The sequence below is a fragment of the Pantherophis guttatus genome, chromosome 7 (assembly GCF_059756535.1).
Source record: "Pantherophis guttatus breed Tessera chromosome 7, ASM5975653v1, whole genome shotgun sequence".
Taxonomy (NCBI): domain Eukaryota; kingdom Metazoa; phylum Chordata; class Lepidosauria; order Squamata; family Colubridae; genus Pantherophis; species Pantherophis guttatus.
The window spans coordinates 35752139-35773835 of record NC_142069.1 but is presented as its reverse complement, the minus strand read 5'-3'; the positions used below and the strand labels follow the sequence as shown (position 1 = coordinate 35773835).

The following is a 21697-nucleotide window of genomic DNA, read 5'->3' as shown; positions in this document are numbered from 1 at the left end:
TCAAATTTCTTGACTTCTTATCCCTTTACTGATTCTAAAAGTCTAAAAGTCGGGACCTGTCAAGCACTTCAATATCTTTACTGTCAATACTAAGTCTGGTTATTGTGCCTGTTGTTATTAATTTGCAAACTTCAATATTCTGTGTATATTTTAATGGCGTTCTGTAAAAGCTCCTGGATCAGTGGTGAAATCCAATTTTTTTTTACTACCGGTTCTGTGGGCGTGTCTTGGCGGGTGTGGCGTGTCTTGGTGAGCGTGTCTTGGTGGGCATGGCAGGGGAAGGATACTGTAAAATCTCCATTCCCACCCCATTCCAGGGGAAGGATACTGCAAAATCCCCATTCCCTCCCCACTTTTGGGGAAAGGATATTGCAAAATCTCCATTCCCGCTCCACTCTGGGGCCAACCAGAGGTGGTATTTGCCAGTTCTTCAAACTACTCAAGATTTCCGCTACCAGTTCTCTGAACTGCTCAAAATTTTCACTACCAGTTCTCCAGAACCTGTCAGAACCTGCTGGATTTCACCCCTGTCATAGATTATAAATCTACAGAACAATCTTCTGTTTAAGTGAAAGAAAAACAGGTAGTTTCAAAAATCAGGAATACACTTAAGTGTCACTAGCAATAGCAATAACATTTAGGCTTATATACTTTTATAAGTTATATATACTTATAAGTATATAAGTATATAAGTATACTTATATACTTATATACCATAGTTTTACAGGATTCTCTGGGCAGTTTACAATGTAGAAGAATTATTTGCATATTTCCCCCAACAAATTGAGTGCTCATTTTACCAACTTCGAAAGGATGAAAGGCTGAGTCAACCTTGACCCCCATCAGTATTGACCATTAACCTTTAAAAATAACTTTTAAAATACAAAAGAAATTGCAGTCAAAACCAAGGCATACTTTTAAAAAGCAATAAACTGATAGGAAAAGATGAAGACCCAACTTTCCGGCCACTCCTATTGGGAACTTCAGTCTTCAAGATTCCTCTTCACAGGTGTGTCCAGGGTCATCTGAAAGTCATCTTGAGTCATTCCTAGGTGCTCCTGTTTGGATCCAGGGAGCAGCGCCACCAAAAAGCCAGCTTTGACAACAAAATCAGCTGATAGTTGGCAGGAGAAAAAGATCATCCTGCCATGCAGCATGACCAGGATCTTATTGCTCTGGCAGCTTTTCCAATCCTAGGGTCTTGTTGGGAAACACCCAGCCAGACAAGGAGGAGGAATCAAATGAGGAATTAGTTGTTGCACAAGCTGCAAGAGATCTACTACTGATTCCCCACTAAGCCCCATGGAACCTTAGTTATCTGTTCCCAAGAGAAGGCAAGCAGCCTGGGAAGATTCCTGTATTATAGGAAGAATACAATAAAGTAATTAGTTTGGACTCTATATATGTGGATCTGAATGCTTGCACCTGATAGGTCTCTACATTTAGTAGGAGGAAGGTTTAGAGGTAAAAGGGGCATTTATCATTTTAGCATACAGCAATAATTTTAGCATACAGGAAATAGTATGATTTATATTCACCTTATCAGGAAAATGCTGACATACTTAGCTTCATCACATGCCTGATGTGTACAATGATATAATAATAATAATAATAATAATAATAATAATAATAATAATAATAATAATAATATTGTCATTGTACATGTATACACAGTATACCCATACAATGAAATTCACTTAACACCCAAAGACCAGGTCCAACACACATAACAATCCCCAAATATATCTCCACCCACCCCAAATTCCCCACCCCTAAACCACCCAAACATCCACACAACAGACCAAGTAATGCTGTTCAACAGCTCACTGATGGTGGCCCTTTAGTTCGTTGTTGACTGCAATTATAGCTCTGGGATAAAAACTATTCAGAAAATGTGTGGTCCGAGTTTTAATTGTTCTGTATCTTCTGCCAGAAGGCAACAGTCCAAAAAGATTGGAAGCAAGATGGGAAAAGTCGCTGAGAATGTTATGCAACTTCCTCAAATAACGAGATTCAAAGATGTCATCCAGGGCTGGTAGCTGGAGCCCGATGATATTCTGGGCAGTTTTAATGATTCTCTGTAGAGCTTTTTTGTCTGCTACAGAGCTACTCCCATACCATGCAAGAATGCCGTATGTCAGGACACTCTCAATGGTGCTGCGATAGTAGGACAGAAGTAGATGTTGAGATAGATTTATCTTCCTGAGCATTCTCAGGAAGTACAGCCTCTTCTGTGCCTTCTTCACAAGCATGTTAACATTCATAGTCCATGAGAGGTCCTCCGAGATATAAATGCCCAGAAATTTAAAACTGCCAACTCTCTCCATCTCCTCACCATTTATGTACAATGGTAAATGTACATCTCTCTTCCTCCTGAAATCAATTATAAGTTCTTTAGTTTTTTTGGTGTTAAGTGTAAGATTATTTTCTTTACACCACAATGTTAGCCCTTGTACTTCCTTTCTATAAGCAGACTCATTGTTCTTATTAATGAGCCCCACCACTGTTGTGTCATCCGCAAATTTAATAATTGTGTTGGTGTTATACAATGGGGTGCAGTCATGTATATATAAGGAATAAAGGAAAGGGCTTAGCACACAACCCTGGAGGGCTCCTGTGCTTAGTATCAGAGTAGAGGAACGGTGAGATCCCATCCTTACTGACTGTGGCCTATCTGTCAGAAAATCCTTTATCCACAAACAAATCCTCTGATTTATACCCAAATTGGACATTTTAAGAAACAACCTGTTGGGTAGAATGGTATTGAAGGCAGAGCTACAATCCACAAATAACAGCCTCACATATGTTCCCTGTTGTTCCAAATGTTTCAATACAGTATGGACAACAATAGACATAGCATCGTCAGTTGACCTATTACTCTTATATGCAAATTGGTATGGGTCCAAAGTAGATGGAAGACTAGCCTTAATATAGTTCAACACCGGCCTCTCAAAACATTTCATGACAACAGATATTAAAGCTACTGATCTATAATTATTAAGGGAGACCACTACTGTCTGCTTAGGGACTGGCACTATAATAGATGTCTTCAGGCAGGTAGGGATAGAGCACTGCGACAGGGATACATTGAAAATATCCGTGAACACTCCAGCTAGCTCTGCAGCGCAGTCCCTAACAACTCATCCCATGATTCCATCAGGCCCAGCTGCCTTCTGGATATTAATATTCTGGAAAGTGCATCTCACATCAGAGATCTGCTGTAGAAATGGTTGTCTATTAATGGTAGATGTTAATGGTGTACTATCAGAGGTAAATGCTGGAATGATGGTTGCTCCTGTTTCCACCTCAAAACGGCTGAAAAATTTATTTAGCTGCTCAGTCAGAGTCACTACTGTTAGATAAACTATTTTTATTGCTCTGCCCTGTGATTTGTCACAGGCCTTGCCATACCCAACCAGAGTCTGAGTTCTCAGAAAGATGTGCAATCCTCCGTCTGTACGTAGCTTTAGTATCCCTGACACCCTTTTTTGATTTAGCTCTTGCCTCGCTATACTGTAGCGCATCACCAGAATGGAAAGCAGCATTTCTACCTCTTTAACAAAAAACACACTTCTCTATTTATCCAGTTTAAACTACATATGTATCCAATATACAGTTACCTTTTCTCATTTTCAGAAGTCCCACTCGCTAACACCAGGTACAAAGCTATTTTTCTATTCTTCCCCAGAAGAGCACTTATTGCTTGGGAACAAGTCAAAATGCAGAGCTGAATGAATTTGACAATATCACTTCTTCCTACATAATGGCATTTAAGTTTTTTTCACTCATTTTTGCCAACTGCACTTAATCAAAGTCTATTATACTATGCCTACATCTCCTAGTTCTCTCTTTTATCCATCAAGATTGCTTCTCGCTTACCCTATATCAATTTATTGAGCTGGGGTGAGTGCTAAAAAGATAAATTTTCATTGTTGGAAGAAGTTACAACAGCAGAATTAAAACCTGAACTGAAGAAATGTGTTTTTTCTCAGTCTTTGAACTGGCTTTCTAGTGACATAAGAGATACAATGGACATGTGTCATTATTCTTTTTTGTTCTCGTTTGTTCTGTTTCTTAATCTGCAATTTGTTTTCTATCTTGCAGATTTTTTGTTATATATTCCAGTTTTTGAGCTCATATTAGGCAAAGATAGGTTTTACTTTTTTAAAAAATTGTTATTACTATTTCAGCAGAAAAAATTATGGTTCCTGAGACTTGTATTTTTGACAACAGAAAAAACAAAGTCAAGTAAACATTAGCATGTTGATCAGTCTTCCTTAGCCACAAATTCTATTTTTCAATCCATTTGGACAAAATAACATGTTGTATACATAGGAGGGAAAGTGTTGTGTTAATCTGTCTATTTATATATCACTAAAACTCTGATTCCCATAACTTTTGAGTGAAATGGTGTACAATAGAGCAAAACCTTTTGAACCAAGTTACCCCAAATGGGCTAACTTACAAATTGCATCCAAAATATAGGTTCCATAACTCCTGTGAAATCAATAGCTAAAATTCTGAAGAAGTCTGGTAGCACTTTTTCAGATTATCAAATTTTATTAAAATGCATAAGCTTTTGTGAGCTACAGCTTGTGTCACCAGATACATGGAATGGCTAAACTTAATGTCTAACTTGTCCTCCACATTTATACCAACAGTCTAGTTGTCCTTTCCCTTGCTGAACTTTTGTCTTCAACATACTGATGAGAACATCACTCAGGCCCCAAAGAACTTTTCCCTCCTTCCTAAATAGTTACTATTGATATGCTGGAAATTATGCTTGGAGTATCACTGGTGCCGATTCAGATGTGTAGAAAGGAACTATCAATATCAGAGCATACAGTAGTTACTGATCAGTTAGCCATTTATTATCTTGAACTAATCTAATTATAAATTTTAACACACTTTGTACTATTGTCAATATCACTGTTGCATGCAAATATTTTCTATCAACTTAGCCTGTTGTTAGTCTTGTAAGGTCTGAAAGTACCACCTCCCGTCTATCTTTTTGTGTGAAAGTACCACTTCTTGTCCCTACTTTTACTGATCTGAAAACTAGAAAGTGTCCCTTCTGAGATAGTTTTGCCACTCCTCCTTGTTTAGACTCAAATATCATTTATCAGACCATCGTCTAAGCTATGGTCTTGTATCCCAAAATCATTCCCATCTTCCTATTAGGGTTGAAACAATTAATGGCTGGCTTTTATGTTCAAGTTCAATTACAGGAGACATTAAACAACTACAGCTCACTAACTATAACCACCAAGAGTCCCCTCAGCTGTATTTAACTTCCTACTTGAATTTTTCATTAGTTCTAAGAACGGGTTTCAGGTTCATCATGCTAACATCCATTAGGACCACAGTGACATCTTCAACTGTACTGAATGCACCACTCATAAGCTGCATGGAGTCATTTCCATTGACTATATTCTAGAAGATTTCCAATCTTTACTCCAAACATTTGAACTAAGCACAGATATTTGGGAAAGTAGAGGCCCAGACCTGGTCCTGTTATCAGCCCTATAGTTATATAATTCACTGTGTCTCTGGAGATTTGAAAATTTTTATTACTTTATCAGAATATAAAATACAAAGAAAATGAAAATAATGGGATATTAAGGGAGGAAAAAGGGTAAAGAAAAAAAATAAGTAAAAGAAGAAAAAGAAAAAAGGTGTTGACTTTTGACTCTCTTTAGCACAGTAGAAGATAATACTTTTACACAAAGATATATACTAGCCATTTTGATAACAACAAACCTATCTAATCAGCAAAACCAAAATCAAAGTTTCATTGTTTCCATCACAAGCACAAAATCCAGAAACAATTTCCAAATGGAAACAAAATTAGGTAGATTATTTTCTTTAAATAAAACAATCGATTTAACCATCTCTCCTTTTTTCTTTTTGTTGTGGGAAATAATATATATTTCTGTTTATACCTATTAATCTTTATAAACTATCATTTATATTAACATAATTTACTACACTCTCTCAAGTTCTTTAACCTTAGAGAACAAAAACTTTTTTTAAAGCATCCGTTTAAGAACTCCAGATTTTTCTTAAAATATTTCTAATCATTCATACTTTCAAATTTACTTTCAGTAATATTTTACAAACTTTAGAAATTACTCAAACATTGTTTTAAAAGCAGAAGAAAAAAACATTTTGAAACCCAATTGATAAACACAAAACTACATTAGAGCTTTCTTTCAATTACATCACACTTCTAAAAATCCATCCTAACTCCAATTAACTCATTAAATTTAAGTCACTCCCTCCAGCTTAACCTCGTAGAATAAAATCTTTTTCTTTTCTGGAATGTCTATGAAGTCTCTCTTTCTCAAGGAATACTCAACCTTGTTAATATCCATGAAGAAAAAGTCCCAAACATGTTCTATTGAAAGTTGTAGATTTGCTTGGAGCTCATCCTCATTCTCTGAAATATCTATTGAGTCTCTTTTTCTCAAATAATTCTGTACTTTGTTAGTATCCTTGAGAGTTGTGAATTTGCTTGAAATTCTTGTTTCAGTTGTACTGAGAGGGTTATATTCAAACCATCGTATCATCAAACCATTATATTACCATCATAATAAAAATTGGTGTCAGGTTTATATTCCAAAGTTGCAGTTAAATCCTTTACATTGTCAGATATTTGTGAAATTGCCTCAGTAATTTGATTGCTCTCTACATATAATTGCAGCTCTTGTTCTTTTTTAATATTGTCTATATTATTTATATATTTAGAACCTAATCAGTCTATAAAATGAATAATTTTCTTTAGAATATTTTTAAATACCTCCCTTAAAATGTGCTCAAATTTGGACATCTTCTTAGCTCCCTCTAGTGATCAAAGAATATTTGTTTGTCTGTTTTTTTGTTTAGTCTGACCAATCAGAATTCATAAAAATTGAGGAATTTCAGCCTCAATTTCAACAAATTCATCCAAGGCTACAGATTATTTTAAAATAGTAAAATAAAACCCCAGCTTTCTATATTTATTTATTTATTTATTTATTATATTTCTATACCGCCTTTCTCCCGTAGGACTCAAGGCGGTGTACAGTCAAGAAAAATATAGACACACAAACATCATAAAATTGCTAATTAAAATTATTACTTAGTTTGGTCAATTAAATAAAACCCAGAATTAGATAACATTTTAAAAAATCATTCACATGTTCATATGTTTAGCCCCGCCTGTTGGAACATCAGGGTCTTGAGGGCATGGCGGAAAGCACGGAGATCAGGGATATTCCGTATCTCTGGGGGCAGTTCATTCCAAAGGGTTGGAGCCCTCACAGAGAAGGCCCTCCCCCTGGGAGTCGCCAGTCGGCATAATTTGACTGACGGTACCCTGAGTAGTCCCTCCCTGTGAGAACGAACTGGTCGGTGGGAGGCTATTGATGGCAAAAGACGGTCTCGTAGGTACCCAGGTCCTAAGCCATGGAGCGCTTTAAAGGTGATAACTAACACCTTGAATCGCACCCGGAAGACCACCGGGAGCCAGTGCAGCTCGCGTAGGAGAGGTGTTACATGGGCGTAATGAGCTGCGCCCATAATCACCCGTGCGGCTACATTCTGGACCGGTTGGAGCCTCCAGGTGCTTTTCAAGGGGAGCCCCATGTAGAGAGCATTACAGTAGTCCATATGGGAGGTAACTAGGGCATGAGTGACCGTGCGCAAGGCGTCCCGATCCAGAAAGGGACGCAACTGGCGGATCAGGCGAACCTGATAAAAGGCCACAGCCGTCAAATGATCTTCTAAAGATAGCCGTGAATCCAGGAGGATACCCAAGTTGCGGGCCCTCTCTGTGGGGAGCAAGATCTCATCCCCTATTGTCAGTGATGGTACCAGCTGACTATACCGGGACGCCAGAAGCCACAGCCACTCGGTCTTGGAGGGGTTGAGTCTGAGCTTGTTTCTCCCCATCCAGATCCGCACGGCCTCCAGGCAACGGGACATCACAGCAAGGGCATCATTGGGGTGGTCTGGGGTGGAGATGTATAGCTGTGTGTCATCAGCATACTGATGAACACTCACCCCAAAACCACGGATGAACTCGCCTAGCGGTTTTACATAAATGTTGAACAGAAGGGGTGAGAGGACTGACCCTTGCGGCACCCCACAAATAAGGTGCCTCGAGGTCGACCTCTGCCCCCTGCCAACACAAACTGCGAACGGTCAGAGAGGAAGGAGGAGAACCACCGAATAGGTGCCCCCTATTCCTAACTCCTCCAGCATACCATGGTCGATGGTATCAAAAGCCGCTGAGAGATCTAATAGGACCAGGATAGAGGAGCAACCTCTGTCCCGAGCCCTCCAGAGATCATCCACCAACGCGACCAATGCCGTTTCCGTGCTGTATCGTGACCTGAAGCCTGACTGGAACGGATCCAGATAGACAACTTCATCCAGGTATCGGGGTAGTTGTCGCGCCACCACATTCTCAACAACCTTCGCAACAAAGCGAAGATTGGAGACTGGACGATAATTTGATAATATAGCCGGGTCCAGGGAAGGCTTCTTTAGGAGGGGCTTCACAACCGCCTCTTTCAAGGTGGCAGGAAAGACACCCTCATTCAGAGAAGCATTTATAATCCCCTGGAGCCAGCCTCGTGTAACCTCCCGGGAGGCCAGTACCAACCAGGAGGGACACGGGTCCAATAAGCATGTGGCAGCGTTAAGCTTGCCCAGAATCCTGTCCACGTCCTCAGGAGTCACAGAGTCAAACTCTTCCCAGATAATGCTCTCAAGATCTGCCCCCGTCTCCTCCCCTGGATCTACCCAATCGGAGTCCAGGCCTTCCCGAATCTGAGCGACTTTATCATGCAGGAATTGTACAAAATCCTCAGCTTGACCCTTTAAGGGATCTTCCCGTACCCTCACCTGAAGTAGGGAGCGGGTCACCCTAAACAGCACGGCTGGGCGGTTTTCTGCAGATGCAATAAGAGCGGAGAAGTAGCTAGACTTTGCCGCTTTTATCGCCACTAGGTAGGTCTTAATATAAGATCTCACCTGTGTTCGGTCAGATTCAGATCGGCTTGTTCTCCAATCACTCTCCAGGCGTCTTTTCCGACGCTTCATCTCTCTCAGCTCCTCGGAAAACCAAGGAGCTAGATAAGATCGGCATCGGGTCAGAGGCTGCAAAGGCACGACGCGGTCCAAGGCCCCAGTAGCCACCTTGTCCCAGGCGACCACCAGGTCCTCAGTCGAGTCGTGAGCCAGAGTCTCAGGAAATGGCCCAAGCTCCATCAGGAACCTTTCAGGGTCCATCAGGCGCCTGGGATGGAACCATTTGGTTGGTTCCATCTCCCTGTGGTGGGTGGAAGTGACTTGAAAGTCCATGTGAAGGAGAGAATGATCAGACCATGACAAGGGCTTGATGTCTATAGCCCCTATTCTTAGATCATTCAGCCACTGATCAGAGACAAAAATCAAGTCCAGAGTGTGATTCCCCAAGTGGGTGGGGCCTTGAACTACCTGGGTCAGGTCCATGGCCGTCATGGAAGCCATGAACTCCCGAGCCGTCTCCAACATCTCACCAGCGGATGGCAGGTTAAAATCCCCCATAACAATAAGTCTGGGGGTTTCCACCGCCACCCCAGCTATAATGTCGAGCAGCTCAGGCAGGACTGCTGTTACGTGGCAGGGAGCCAGGTACGCAATCAGTAGGCCCATCTGAATCCCCCGACCCCACTTCACAAGGAGGGACTCACATCCGGCTATCTGAGGAACAGTGGCCTCCCTCGGGCAAAGACTTTCTCTAATGATTGCTGCCACTCCCCCACCCCTTCCCTGAGTCCTTGGCTCATGGAATGCACGGAAACCTGGCGGGCACATTTTCACAAGAGGAATTCCTCCCTCCTGGCCTAACCAGGTCTCCGTAATCCCTGCCAGGTCAGCACCCCCCTCTGAAATAAGATCATGAATGAGGGGGGCTTTATTTATCACTGACTTGGCATTACATAACATCAGCAGTAGACCCAGGGTCTAAGACTCTGAACAACCCAGGAAACGAGCAGTGCTTTGGGAGTCGGAGTGGGCAATCGCTCGTAAACATCAAGTGCGCACTCCCAAAACATAATATGGCCCCCTGCAGCCATCATATCTGCCCCTCCCACTTACTATACTAATGCCCATCGCTTCATCCCCCTGCATCCTTGTCAGATTTCTGTCCCCATCCTCCCCACTCTGATCATCAGACCCATTACCCCTTTCAGTGGATTTATGGATCCCCCCAAATCCATTCCCACAATCCCTCCCAGAACCCCTTAAAATAGAACTTAAAGATTTATCTAAAAAACCCCAAAGCCGTCGGTTTTTTGCAAACCACCTCTCGGGGTTCCAAAACCCGTCCTCAAGGGCGGCCCTTGATAACTGAGAGGGCCAGACATGCGAGAGGGGAGAATCTCGCAGTGCAAGGAGCTCCGCAGTTGAATACATCAAAGATAGGAGCGAGTTGAAGGAGATGAAGGATCATTTTCTTCTAAGAGTGTTAGAGATGGTTAAGACAGGTAATTTAAAATAAGGGAGGAAATAGATGTTAAAGGAAGACCAGTATGTTACAAATGTCAATACATCGGAACATCATCGCCCTCTCACAACGATGGGAAGTCTTGTGGTTGTAGTAAGTCCATCCAAAGGAGGTGGGGGTAGAGGTCTCAAAGGGTCATCCTCTCACAGCGACCAAACCATTTGAAACAAACAAAGAGAAGATGGTCTATCTCCCCATAATCCAAGACTCTCGATGTCTGTATCACCTCCAGTCCTGATACCAGCGATGGCCGAGGATTAGATCAAAAAAGTAAGGTAGAGCCACTGGGCAAAGTATTTAGGGTTAAATAATCAGGGTAATCTTGGGGAATAGGTGGTAAATAAAGCTGCAGATCGATCTAAGATTGCAAGTTAACGCTGAGTGGTCGTAATAGACCTAGATCTGATAAAGGAGAGAGGGACAGTTGAGGGGGAGAGTAAGTCATCATCTCCAGTTTGTAATCCTCAGTCCCTATCCATCACCTTGCTCAGGCTACTTAGTTCAATTAGTTTAATATGTCCTCAGAGTTTCAATATGTGTACTGTATATGTATATATTATGTGTCTGTTTCATTTTGGTTTAGTTCATTTTCTCATGTATTTCTGTTGCTGAAATCTAGTAGTCTCCAAGTTATCTTTCAGTTATAGTGTCCTAAATTAAACATTTTTACAATTTCAGAAATATGATATGTCGTATATTCTCTAAAAGTTATTGGAGAAGTAGTCACTGATATCGACAAATTCCCTGAAGAAAGTTTCTGAAGTAATTTCATTTGTCCTTTAAGTAAAGAATGCCCTCTTCTCAACCAAAATTTTAAGAAAAAGATTTTCTATTAAGAATCAAACAAGGATATTTGTTCCCAAATATCCTAATCACAGATAATGACTGTGGTGATTTGTGGTAGATAAGAAGATTTTGTGGACTTTCTACAAGTTAAATACAACAATAGATTGTTAACAGAAGGCATTGAAGTTTTACTTTGCTGTTGGTTCACCTGTTAACTACTTTATTGTTATATATAGTAGATAGATGACAGATCAAATTACAGAAAGATATATGGGAGTTTCTCAATGGGAGAAACTAATATTGTAATAAATTTATCAATATTCAACTAGGGCAGATAATGTGTATATATGTATATGTGTTTCTCATCATATTCCATCAGGACCTTAATTTCTATCCCCACCAATAAATTTAGCTTTGAGCTATAGACAGAATAAGTCAACTTCTTTGATGTCACAGTAAAACAATGGACACACATAAATACTACATTATCCAGGAAACATACTTGTGATGCATACTTATAGTCTTCCAACCTCCACCCAGAACACATTACTAAATGTTTTGTCTATAGTCAGGCAACAATAACAGCAGTTCAAACTTTTACTTGAAAAAGATGCTAATAAGATAAAGAGGTCAGAAAGTGCAAGTTTCACATTAGGATTCAAAACAACAATAAAATAATGTGTCACAGTGTTTTAACCAACCAGGACATTCCATTACAGATTTCATAATAACTGTTTCAGAACAAAAAAGTTCACCACCACAATTGACCAACAGACTGCTGATATCAAAGGTTTGTTTCAGGTTTTAGGTTTCAGGCTACCTCAGAAATGTTTTTTTTTAAACACATTACAATTGTTAATTATAGAATACTTACAATGTGTCCTGTATGTATTCTGCATGTGAAAAACCACCTGTCTTCCTCCATTCTTCCCTACCATCCCAATTTCAATTTTATATTTTATGCATCTGATCAAGTGAGCTGTAATTCTCAAAATGCCTTTTAATAATATTTATTAGCCTTAAAATGTGCTACCAGATTCATTCTGGGGATCTTAAAGCTGTCTCTTGATATGAAGTTGACTAGACTCTCATCCCTTTATATTGCTCTACAATTTATTTTCCATACAATTTAAGTAGATACAAAAGAGATAGCAAAGATGGTCAAGACTTTATTAACAGAGGCTAGAAATTTCTTTTAGAGAGGCACTTATCTCGAAAATGATTTCAATGTATTTGTCAACAGCCTATACCAGACAGTTTTCTTTTGCTAATCAAGTGAAACTTAGAACCTGTGCTATAAACAAGTACAGTGATAAACCAAGCGGGCAGATGGTAGTTGCCATGTGATTAAAATCTCTAACAATAAGTAAAAGCACTTCAACATAGCAGTCCTTCTTTTGTTAGTGGCCAGAATGGCTTATTAATCACACTAACATGACTATATTATATTAATAAAAAGGCTCCAGAAACCCCACCACTGTAAAATATAGCAGTTTACTTCTGATTTCTGGCAAAAACTGCCCAATAGCAAACAATGGGTATTTGCTATGCAGCATTCACTTAACAGTCACAGCATTTGCTTAACAACTGCTGTAGAAAAGATAATAAAAACAAGTCTGATCATGTCCTTGTCAGGCTCAGTTGTGGTTTTAAGGCAAGAACTACTGTAGTTTATTTGATCAATGATCAGCAATATTTAAAAATATAACACAAACATAAAATTAAATACATAGACAAAATGAAATACTACCATAAAAGGATAAAATGTAATATAGCTACTATATGTGTAGGTCTAAATCTGAATTATTACTATCAACAAAGGAAAAATACGTATCACCTAAAACAAGATCGCTACCACATTAAACCTGAAGTGATGAATAAAACAGAAGTGGTTATTTCTGTGACCAGTTATGGCTTCAACAAAGCAACACAAAATTTGGCTACTGCATAAGTGAATTTTTTTCCTGTTTCATATAGAAATTGTCTGGCCTTCCTGGAAATGAACATATTAAGGGAAGACAATAAGCAGGCTTGATATCCCTATATAACTTGTAATAATACATAGAAAATTGTTTCAATCTCCCATGGGCAGAAACACACAATTAATTAACTTGCAACACTGCAGAGGGTAAGATCTGGTGATAGGTTTCAAAATTGTTTACTACCGATTCTGTGGGTGTGGCTTGGTGGGCGTGGCATGGCTTGGTGGGCGTGGCTTGATGGGCATGGAAGGGGAAGGATACTGTAAAATCTCCATTCCCTCCCCACTCCAGGGGAAGGTTACTGCAAAATCCCCATTTCTTCCCGATCAGCTGGGACTCAGGAGGCAGAGAATAGATGGGGGCAGGGCCAGTCAGAATTTTTACTACCGGTTCTCTGAACTACTCAAAATTTTCGCTACCGGCCCTCCAGAACTGGTCAGAACCTGCTGAAACCCACCTCTGCTAAGATCTTATCCCTGGCTTTGAACTTGGGGAAAGTTGGATTTCTTAAGGTATTTTTCTGGTTCCCAAGTGTATTTATCCATTTTTTGCCATGTTGGGCCAACTTTTTAACTTTCACCTGAAACTTCACACCTTTTTGGTGAGCAGTTGTTTGGCTTAGTCATTCTCTAAAGAAAATGGGAGTAGTAAAGAAAACTCATATAATGCTAACTTTCACTCTACAGCCTATTTCCAGGGAGAAGGAAAATTGTCTGTTAAAACTACAGGGGTCAGTCCAAAGGAAAGAGTTGGATTTTCAGCCAATAGTTTATCACTGTCCTCCAGGCCTTTGCCAGGATTACAAGCATGCCTATCTCAAACTTTAACTGAGCATTTGCTGTGCCATTGGGTGCAGTGAGAATTGATCTCCAATTTTTTGTTTACACTGATTCCAGTGCATCATTCTACAATATTTTTCTATAAATTCCAACTTGTGTACCATAAAGGGTTTGGGCCAATGACTTGACCTTAAAAAGTTTTAATACTGCAGGAATTAACTGATCTCCACTTGTGTAGAAGAAGCACTTAACAACATTTGAAAATCTAAGCAGTATCTGCACTATTGGTGATTCTGGTGTATATTCCAGGTGCCTTTAGAGGGGTAACCACCTCAAAGAAAAGTAACCTGCTCTATTTTTTTTCCTCCTATTGTCCAGGATTATTGGGTTGCCATTGGGTGATTTGCTGCAATATCAAAATATTGCTAATATTGATGCTATATATGTTTGGGAAATTGTGATGGCATTATCTGCATAGAGAACTGTAGGGATTGAGGACCTTGACATTGAATTTTTTAATTTCTGGAAATTGAGTCAAAGGCATGTTTAATACCTCAAAAGGCCATTAAGAGGGAGTATTTCTTTTTATGGATGTATTTTTATGCAAAATGGAACCCGACCACTGGGATCTGTAATCTGACAGAGCCACTTGGGAGCAATGGCATCCATTGTCCTTGTCTAAACTTTCTAGAGAACAAGGTTCATGGTAAAAATTTCCAATATATTAATGGGAAGATACTCAAGCACGATTTGTATCTAAAATGATAAATACCTGTGTAAGACTGGAGAATCCAAGATTTCTACATCCATTGCAAGGTGTCAGTGCTTCCCACAAACCTGTAGGTCCACAACTATTTTCAGTTCCACCCTCTTCTTCCTCTTCTGCTTGTTCCAGATTTGTGGAAGATGATCTCTGAGGACAGAGTAGCAGTATTTCCAAACTTAAGTGAATATGAATACAGTTGAATTATATATATATATATATATATATGTTTTCTCAGGTTTTCGCGGGTGTTTGTATGTAGGTCTTTGATTATTCGGGTCTTCTCCCACATAAGATTGGAAGTGTCTTGGCGACGTTTCGACGAAGTCTCATTCGTCATCTTCAGGCTGGTGTTCTCGGCTTCGTGCTTCCAGGAGCAATGTGAGATCGCAGCTGTCTCTTCCTTTTAACTGCTAGTAGGGGTGTGAGCTGATTGGGTGGGAACTTGGCTGTGTTCTGATTGGGTGGAGGTGTGTTCTGATTGGTTAGGGGTTAGGGTTAGGGTTAGGGTTACGTGGGAGAAGACCCGAATAACCAAAGACATACATACATACATATATATATATATACACACAAACACACACACACACACACACACACACATCTAAAGGAAATATATCAATTAAAATAGGTCATATTATATTAAAATTCAATATAATTCCACCTAAAATTATTCTCAATGATGTTATATGTTAACATGGTGGTTATGCATTTGGAATAACTTAGAAATTGCTGCCTTTAAATAAGTGAATATTGTATTAAATAAATCATTTCTGGAAACTCCCATGTTCTCCTTGTCACTTCTTGAATTCCTGCTTCATTTTTTTTATCATTGAATTTAACATGCTACCTTCTGAACTCTTTGAATTTCTTTTACTTAATTTAATACTGTAATGTACCAAATTTTCATAAATCATTAACTGATTCTTTTTTTATTATCTGAAACATAATTAGCATAATTTTTTTATAAAAAAATGATTATGACTTTTGGAATTCGTTTAATAATTTATGGTATTATTGGCTATCCTAAAGATTACACAGTCCATAGGAGACTGTCAATGCATGGTATTTGGAGTCCAATCATCAGGGGTCCTTTTGGATCCATACCAAAACCTTCCAGCCACTCTTAATAAGTTAACCAAGAAACATGCATTTGGAAGATCATTCTATTGTATAAAATGGCTGATACTCTTCTTTACTGAACCATACTGCCATCTACTGGAAGATGGATACCTAAAAACAAAATCTAACTATTGTTAATACTTTAATTATGAATTAGGTTTTAGTCATAAGTTTATTGTCAAATTTAGATATACTTAAATATTCTTGTTTAATGATTAAGTAAATACATATGATTTGTACAGAAGAAAGATAGAATTCACTAGAACGCCACATTGTTCAACAGAGAAAAATAGGTGTTGAATTATTACTTGCTATAGTTATATCAGGGTCAATTCTAGACCTACGATTATGGTTTGAAATATCTTTGCTGAAGGAAAATGGTAAGTATAGGGATTTAATTAAAAAAAAAAGATGGAGAGAATTTACAAAATTATAAAAACAAAATAAATGGACAATAAATTCCCAGTAATTAGCTGGGAAAAAACCCTCAACCAATATAATGATTTCAGGGAAATATTGAAAAGTCTTGTTATGCCACTGCCACTTCAGTTTATTATATAATTTTTAATTATATTATTTTATGCAGGAAATAAGTGTTGCAGCATATAAACATTTTAATACACAGCATATGAATTAAATCATACTGTCAATCGCTAGAATTTAAACTATACTCTTTCTCACTTACTATATTAGACTTGTCTCTGTTTCCATTTGCTACTGTTTCTTCTTCTGATACTTTGCTAGCATCATCCAGATAATCATCTGATATAGTATGGCTCTTATCTTCTAAATAATCTTTTTCTTGGCACAGCTTAATTTCATCTAATAGTTTTGATAATTCACCAGTCACAGCTTCACCTTTACAAGAGCCAAAATATAATAATCAGTCACTAGTAAAAGAAAATAAGTCAATTTAAGATTCAAAGTATGTTCTTCTTGGTGTAATCAAAGAGCAGAAGCAGGTGAAGAGTTAATTTCATAATCAGCATGTTCCTTTTTCTCTTTTATGTGGATATTATCTGTGTTATTCTGATATTATTTGATGTAATATTACGCACATCAAAAGTTTTGGGACTAACATGATTAAATAATGTCATTCTGTAGAATACATTTGATTTATACAGGTATTCCATCATACATGCTTATAGTAGTTGATTGTAACATGAATGCTGCTCAGTTGTTAATTCTAAATACTAAATTTTAAATCAATGTTCACTTTTTCTGTAATTAATTTTTCAGAAATCCATTTCAAAAAAAATTTCATTAAAATACTGCTTTATTACCATTATTTGGTATTTCTATATGGATTTGGCATTTTGGGGATCATTTGCAAATAATCACAAAGGCAAAGTTCTCATACACATCTATCCATTAGTGTATGGGTCAATAAGTAAATTGGGAAGCCAAAATGGAGCTATTGAACAGCTTTCAGGTTGAAATGTCTATTTCCTGCTTTTTTCAAATAGATAGAGAGAGTGTATTTATCATAATACTGTAGATTTTATTGTTTTGTTGTCAATTATTTTCTTAAAAACCAGTTCTTCTGTTATGTCAATTATATTCAAAAATGAGTGAAATATATTTAACTATAAGTTCAAACAGAGGCAGATATGAGCTATTGGGTTTCCTTTGCTCATTCTCACTCTTTAGTCAACTACAATCTTGGGATTTAAAATATCTCTTGTGTGATTTGTATAGATTGATTATTGATGCTATCAAGTCAATGTCTCTTAGCAATCACATAAACAGATTTTCCTTATTAGAATCTGTGTCTAAGCTGTTCTATGATCTATTTGTTTGTTTTCTTGGTTTTCCATGGTATTCTCAAGAGTTTTCTCGAACACCAAAGTTCAAAGGCATCAATACTCTTCCTATCTTGCTTCTTTAAACTCCAAATTTTGCTTTCATCAACTGTCACAAGGAACAGCGCTACTTGCATTATTCAGATCTTTGTAAGTTTAGACACATCAAAGCATATACATTTTCTTTTCCAATACATGCCTGGCTGCCTGACCAAGTACTAGTCTGTAGAGTATATTTTAACAGTGTGTTACTTTACTGTTGATGGTTGAACAGGCTATTCACCACTTCAGTATCTTTGTTGTCAGTTGTAAGACAACTGACAGTTTGTACCTATTGTCATTAGTTTGATCTCATTTATATTTAATTTTAGTCCCATTTTTCACTGTGTCCGTTGCATTTCATTACTATATTTTATTACTTGCAGATCCTTTGCATTTTCAGCTATTAGAGTAGTATCTTCAGCATAACCAAACTTATTGATATTTCTTCATCCAGTGGTAAAATCACACTTGTCTTCTTCTAATTCAATTTCCCATAATGTATATCCAGCATTTAGACTGAACAAAAAAGAGGAGACTATAAAAGCCTCGTTGTGCTCTTTTGCCAACCTGAAGTCAGTCTTTTTACCATGTTCTGTCTACATTAAGACCATCTGACCTGTATACAACTTTTTCGTCCGGACAATGAAATGTTCCAGGATTTCCATTTTATCTAAGCATATTCCTCAGCTTGACATCATCAGTTGAAGCCCTTTCTATAATGAATCACGTACTGATTTTTCTTTGGTGCTCTTTATCTTCCTCAGTTATCCAGCATATATCAGCATTAATGTCCGATGTTCCTCAGCTTTTTCTAAAGCCATCTTAAATATCTGGCATCTCCAGGGCTCTAATCTATATTTGATGATCCTAAGCATTATTTTACTGTGAAATTAAGAATATTATACTATAGTTTACATACTCTACTAAGTTTCCTTTTTTGGTATTGAAATGTATATTGACCTCTTCCAATCAATTGGCCATTGTATTGTTCTCCAGATTTATTGGCATAGATTGATTTGAACTTTTACTGATTTTTCTTCTGTGCTTACCATATTTCTTGTGGGTATTCCATCAATTCCTGTAGCATTCCAATTGGGTAATGATCGAAGCGATGTTCTAACTTTATTTTCTAGTACTAAAGATTCTTATAAGTTGGGAATATCTTCTAAGGAATCTTTAATGTTGATATTAATACAGTATAATATTTCAGTATATTCCTTCCATCTTTGTTTTACCTCCTTTGAATCAATTACTATTTGTCCACTGATATTTTTCAGAATACTCCTTCTGAGTTCAGAGCTCTTTTGAAAGACTTTCCTTGTTTTTCTATGTTTGAAGTCTGCATATGTTGCTGGATAGGTATTTGGATATGCAATAGTGGTGAATACTTTAGCTCGGGTATAGGGTGACTTGGATAGTTTATTTCATTTCTTCAAAAGCATTCAATATGCTTTTCTACATTTATGTTTGTTTGGTGCTTTCTACTATTTTTTTGAAACATAATTTAGCCATCGTGGCGCAGTGATTAGAATGCAGGCTACTTCTGCTGACTACTGGCTGCCTTCAATTTGGCAGTTCAAATCTCACCAGGCTCAAGGTTATCTCAGACTTCAATCCTTCTGAGGTCAGTAAAATGAGAACCATGATTGTTGGGGGCAATATGCTGACTTTGTAAACCACTTAGAGAGGGCTGCAAAGCATTGTGAAGCAGTATATATTGCTATTTACAGTATTTTAAATTTTTAAACAGGCTATATTGATTTTGATATTGGTATAGCCCGGGGGTGGGTTCTAAATTTTTTTACTACCAGTTCTGTGGGCATGGCTTATTTTGTGGGCATGACTTGGTGTGGGGGTAATGTGACTGAGTGGGCGTGGCCAACTTTTTTACTTTTAAAAGCATTTTTTTTACAACCTTAAGAGGTTGCAGGAAAAAAATGCTTTTAGAAGCCTCTGATGATCAGGCAACTTAGTTGGGATCGCCAGAGACTTTTAAAGGCATTTTTTTTCCTACAGCCTCTTCGGCCAAAGAGGTTGCAGAAAAAAATGCTTTTAGAAGCCTCTGACGATCCCAGCTGAGCCACGCAATCATCAGAGGCTTTTTTTTTTAACTTTTAAAAGCATTTTTTCGGCCGAAGAAGTTGTAGAAAAACTGCTTTTAAAAGTAAAAAAAAAAAAGGCTCTGATGTGGTGGGCGGGGTAAGCGAGCGGCAACCGGGCCAGGGACCGATTCGGGGGCGTGACCAGCCAATGTTATTACCGATTCTCCGAACTACTAGAAATTTTTACTACCGGTTCTTGCGAACCGGTGCGAACCGGGAGCAACCCACCACTGGTATAGCCATAAGAACTCTAAGTAATGGGAGAAATGCTTTAAATTCAAGCTTTAGAAACTATAACAAGTTCCTTAGAACCTGATTTTGAGAAGATGGTTGGCACATGTCCAACGTGCACTAAATATGTTGCCATAACATACCCATTATTAAAATAATACAGCTCATAAGCAAAGACTGTACTGGTATAAACATAATTTTTTGTATAAGTGAAAAAAGTTTGTTGACTATATAGAAAGGTTTTTAGTAGAAGTGTATGATAAATTAGGTTTACAACATAACAAAATATAGTACTTGGTAATCAGTAGTGATTATTTAAAGACTTAAAATATACCTTAGAATACTTAAAAAGCCAATTATGTAATATTTTTACAAAAATTAACATTTTATAAGCAAATAAGGATATATTTAATTTTTTTACTACATCTCTAGTAATTTGCAAAATAGGTACAATATCATATTGACTATGTTTTTGATTATTAACATTTAGTAATTTAACACATTTAACACACAACAAGCTATTGAGAATAGAATATTTACTTTTACTTGTTTGTATAGGAGAATCTTCTGGGGATAAAACACTGGAATGGTGATCTGATATTAAATATTCCTCTATGGATTCCTCTGGAATTTCTGAATTTCCTTTTTCTATGTAATCTATGGTAAGAATACATCCCATAAATAAAATTTGAAAATTCATCTGACAATATTTTTGGAATTCTTCATATGTTTTCATGTAATGTTCATGTTGTATTTAAGTTATGTAACTTAACTTATATTGGGCAATCATAACTCATACAGCCAATTCTATGATATTTCCTGATTTTAATGGGGATGAGTTACAATTAAATATATCTACAACTAAAATTTTTACTACACTAAATAAATTAAAACTTCATTCTAGAAAATTTGATTCAGTAGTATAGTTAAGTTTTCAAAGTTCTATCCCAGTATTACTTCTCTATAAACAAATGTTATGGGTAGTCCTTAATTTACAACAACAATTGAGATTGGAATTTCTGTCACTAAGAGATGCGAATATAAAGAGTGACCATTTCACCCAGCAGTGGCAATTCTGGCAGTCCTAACTGCCATCATTAACCGACTCCCTCTGTCATTAAATGAGGAACTTCCTGTTAGCTTTCCACAACAAAAATCATTGGGAAAGCCAGTGGGTAATTGTAAGTCACAGGCCAACAGGCAGGTAAGTGACTGCTACTGGGTGGAGGAAGGAGCAAGAGGGTATGAAAAGGATGTGAGGGAGTCCATGTGAGGTGCTACATTGGTCAGTACAGCAAAGGAGGATGCAGGAAAGTGCAGAAGAGACATGGCATGAGTTGGGGAGGATGCACAAGGATGCAAAAGAGGGTTCATGAGGGGTGTGTATAATCAAAAGTATATGTGAATGGTGTCACCTGGGTAAAAGAGGGTGTGTGAGAGTGTGAGGAACTGCATGAGAGGCATTTGTTGCTCAGGAAGGGTCAGGAAGGTTATACAAGGATGTGAGATTGGATTGGGGAAGGTTCAAGAAGGATTATTGGGTCATTTTCT

The 21697-nt window shown here is 37.8% G+C and overlaps 1 protein-coding gene across 20 annotated transcripts in view; it reads right to left on the bottom strand.

Annotated features, from left to right (window-relative positions):
• Positions 1-21697, bottom strand: part of ANKS1B (ankyrin repeat and sterile alpha motif domain containing 1B) — a 301097-nt gene that overhangs the window by 216297 nt on the left and 63103 nt on the right. For all 20 annotated transcript variants that reach the window (XM_034402922.3, XM_034402923.3, XM_034402926.3 and 17 more), the window contains 3 exons: positions 20687-20803; positions 16655-16827; positions 14857-14997 (listed from right to left, as the gene is read on the bottom strand). In XM_034402922.3, the coding sequence (XP_034258813.2) occupies positions 14857-14997; positions 16655-16827; positions 20687-20803 (431 nt within the window). The remainder of the gene's footprint in view (positions 1-14856; positions 14998-16654; positions 16828-20686; positions 20804-21697) is intronic.